General features: G+C 26.6%; 1 protein-coding gene across 1 annotated transcript; it reads right to left on the bottom strand.

Annotated features, from left to right (window-relative positions):
* Positions 1–405: 405 nt before the first annotated feature.
* Positions 406–1,728, bottom strand: LOC139225420 (S-adenosyl-L-methionine-dependent tRNA 4-demethylwyosine synthase TYW1-like; the record flags this gene model as incomplete). Its single annotated transcript, XM_070856262.1, has 6 exons — positions 406–570; positions 611–667; positions 1,037–1,204; positions 1,249–1,359; positions 1,409–1,544; positions 1,623–1,728. Coding segments are annotated over 6 exons (743 nt in total), but the record flags the coding sequence as incomplete, so codon positions are not given.
* Positions 1,729–3,775: the final 2,047 nt, after the last annotated feature.

The following is a 3,775-nucleotide window of genomic DNA, read 5'->3' as shown; positions in this document are numbered from 1 at the left end:
ACATTTAAGATTTTAATTAATAATAAACTGCATTCATATGCTTTAACGTAATAAACAAAATCCTTTTGAAAAAATTTTAACTTTTCACACGTATAAACAATTTCGTATTCAGTAAAGGTTAATATTATGAAATTAGTATGATTTCTCTAAATACGTCATGATAAGTATAAATCAACTTAAAATACCTCCTAGTACATACTATGGTTACTATGCGACTAGATTCTTTATAGATGTAAAACTACTCCATAAGTATCAAGGCTCCTTAATCCATTATTTTAAATGCTAATTATCTAATATTTAAGAATTATATATTTAATCAACATAACAAGACTTATTTCTATAAAAAATAAATGCAATTTAACCAATCGATGAAAAAAACGTATAAAATGTTAACGACAACTATATTTATCTTATATTTAATTTCCTATTTTTTCTTTCAAACTTAGTATCATTTGGATCAAATCCTCTTTTTTCTGAATTAAACAAAGCCCATTCAGGAGTTTCTTTGATGTAACTCATATCGTTAAAGTCACTTTCTTCATTGAGTTTGCCGTTTTTCCAATCTTTATACTGGAAAAAAATATTATTCATCATAACAATAAGTAATTACTAGAATTTGGAATTTATCGTAATCAATCCATGTGTGCCAACTTCCATTGATATAAAACTATAAAAATAACAGTAAAAATTTTGAGAATATTTAAGACATATAGAACATGTATAAAATATCCCTTAATCTATCCAGTTCTCGAGTAAGTCGTAAACTGAAGTTTTGTGACATTTATGATATATTATTAAAGAATATGCCCTTGATATAGAAGTTAAAATCAACCTATTGCTATAATTTTAAAACATTTACAGAGTTCATATACTTTTAATATGTGTACTCATATTTTTCACATGTATAAAAAACGGTTTATATAATAATCCATTTAGAACTATTTTAATACTAATATATTTTATTATTAAACATCGTATGTATAATATTTACATAAATTAAAGTTTCTGAAAACAATTTAAGAAAATGAGAAAGTACTTTCTTATGAGAAAGAAGAACACTATTAGAATGTTCGTGCTCAACACAAAGTTCATAATTTTCTAGTAGATTAGCCAATTCAAGTCCAAAATCAACTACATCCTTATGGTAAGGTACATTCTTCATTGTCATTTCTTGTTTATTAGTATACCCACTATACGTAACACCCTAAATGCATAAATAATTACATTAAAATGATGCATATCTTATACTTTAATTTCAACAAAGCTAGGATGACCTATTTCAATTAATTTGGCATATTCTCCAACATCATCCATGTTGTAGTCTTTAATCAATGTCAAACGATACACTGTACGTTGTTGCTATATTTAGTGTATACAACATATATTAAATGCTTAAATTAGTGATTACTTTTTTTCGTAAATATTCCAAGCTACTAATGAAACGTTCCCAAAAGTCAGAAAATAATGGTCTATCAATTGCTTTTAGATTTTCTCTATTACTTGCATCAATACTCACATACATTTGAGTTACTGGTACTAAATTTCTATATTATTAAAAATTATTACTGTATATACAAATATGGATTGAATGTAAAAAAATTGTTAAATTATAAGAAAATAACCTGATTGCATCTGGAAATTGAGCATTGGTTACCAGGAATGTAGAAATTTCTTTTTCATGTAATAAATCTATCAGGTCATTAATTTGGGGATACATTATGGGTTCACCTATATTCACAAGTTTATGTATAAAAATAATTTATTAATATGGTAGTTTAAGCATGTATATATTTATAGCTTTATTTTAGAGAAATAGCATGCTATATAATATTTATTTTAACACTTAAATATGTATCAACAGCTCGACAATTAATTCCTGTAGAAGCCCTATTTAATATGTTAAGCTCGAGAAAAAATCTAAACGATAAAAAAATCTTAATACACAAATAGATTTTTTTACTTTAAACAAAAAAAAATTTCTTTACTTAAAATACAAAAACGTTCAGTATTTGTCTAATTTCAATATTTCATGAATGTAAAAAGTTTATTTTATAATTTCCAAGAATAGTAATATAATTAATCGGCATAATAATTTAAAGTTATTCAAGAGCCTATGATTTTACTTCTTTTAGCTATTTGCATTTTTTCGTTACGTTGAAAGATATGTATAAATGTTTCTGTCAAGAATAAATTGGCGCAAGGTGCAAGATTCAAAATATGGGCCGTTTTAATCACGATAACTAATCTAGCTGCCATATAATGTCATATTTTTAGTAGTAGTACATAAAAAAAGTGGGCTCCACTTTAATTTGTTTTATATCATGCATTACTCAACCAAATTTTTCTAGAAATTCTATGCTTATTTTATGATTATAGAATTAAAAATATACTATGATAAGAGTAGTATTATTACAGTAGGTCCTTTATAACTCGTGTTTATAGTATCAAATCTATTGTAAATAAAAGATTATTTATCTAGATAATCTATCGAAATAGCATACATAAAAGTACTTAGAATAAGAGAGTGAGGATAGTAGACTTTGAGAGACTTAATTTATAACAAATAATAAATGATTTTACTAAATATGCGTATGAGATATATTATGTTGCTATGCTTTAATTGAATTATGAGACATTTAATGGGGAAAGAGAAGCATAAAAAACACGAGGGATACACCTTGATTATACTATATAAAAAATGCTTTAAAATATTTAAAAACAATTTTATATTTTAAGAAGTTATATTTCAGAATCAAAAGTATTATTAGTTTAAATTTAAGCCGTTTGATAAACAAGGATATAATGAACCACTTTAAAAACAAGAAATTAGATCACGCATTTTAACACTTTTGACATTTTAAGGTGATTCATATATTATAAATTAACAATAAACTTTCCGACTTAACTGAGCATATGCAATCTTAGAGGACAAATAGCTTAGCTCGCTGACATCAAGGACACTGGTTAGAGTTCTAGTGCTGCCCCTCACTTTTTGTGGTCCATTGTATCCCTAGATCCGCACTTTGTAGAAACACTGTAATAATTGCATATTTCTATAAAAATTATAGTACATGCTGGTAGTGGGAGAGTGAAATAGAGTGATGATATGATGCACTAGGGGTAAATTCCTGAACCCATTGAGGTGATTTCCGTATATTAAAAACATCCAATAGATGGATAAGGGTGGTAGTCGTCCCAAAACGAGTATGTTAATTTTTAGTGGGTTAAAATCTCACACTATCGCAGAATAATAAAGAATAATAGGTCGGGGATGGTGTGTAATATCGTGTGGGGGAATTATGATAAAAAAACTCTGCTGCAGTGCCTACAGCGTATATTGAAGCAAGTCTGACCAACTTGGACTTCCATCCCAATAAGCTGCGTCAGGGGTTTTGCCTTGTAACTAAAAAAGATAATGTAATTTTAGAATAGTGCATAATTATTAAATTATACATATTTTTCAATTTAACAATAATGAAGAGTATAAAGAACACCAGAACATTAGACATATCACTATTATTATTAATAATATCAATTTAAATTATTTAAACCAACATGAAAAAATTTATAATAAAATGGGTAGTGTTAATAGTTTTGACCAATAGTGTTGATGAGTTAACTAATAATGTATACAGAGTGACACTTGAATGTGAAGAATCCTGTTGATAAAATCATTTATATTTGGTTAAATAGGCGATTTCATGAAATATCTTGCACAAGAGACTAATGATCTAATTTTTGAAATACAACATTCTGAAGTTCCATGCTTCCAAAA

Source organism: Pempheris klunzingeri, unplaced genomic scaffold, assembly GCF_042242105.1.
Source record: "Pempheris klunzingeri isolate RE-2024b unplaced genomic scaffold, fPemKlu1.hap1 Scaffold_196, whole genome shotgun sequence".
Taxonomy (NCBI): Eukaryota; Metazoa; Chordata; class Actinopteri; order Acropomatiformes; family Pempheridae; genus Pempheris; species Pempheris klunzingeri.
The sequence above is the reverse complement of the archived record's forward strand: the minus strand, read 5'-3'. Positions and strand labels throughout refer to the sequence as shown.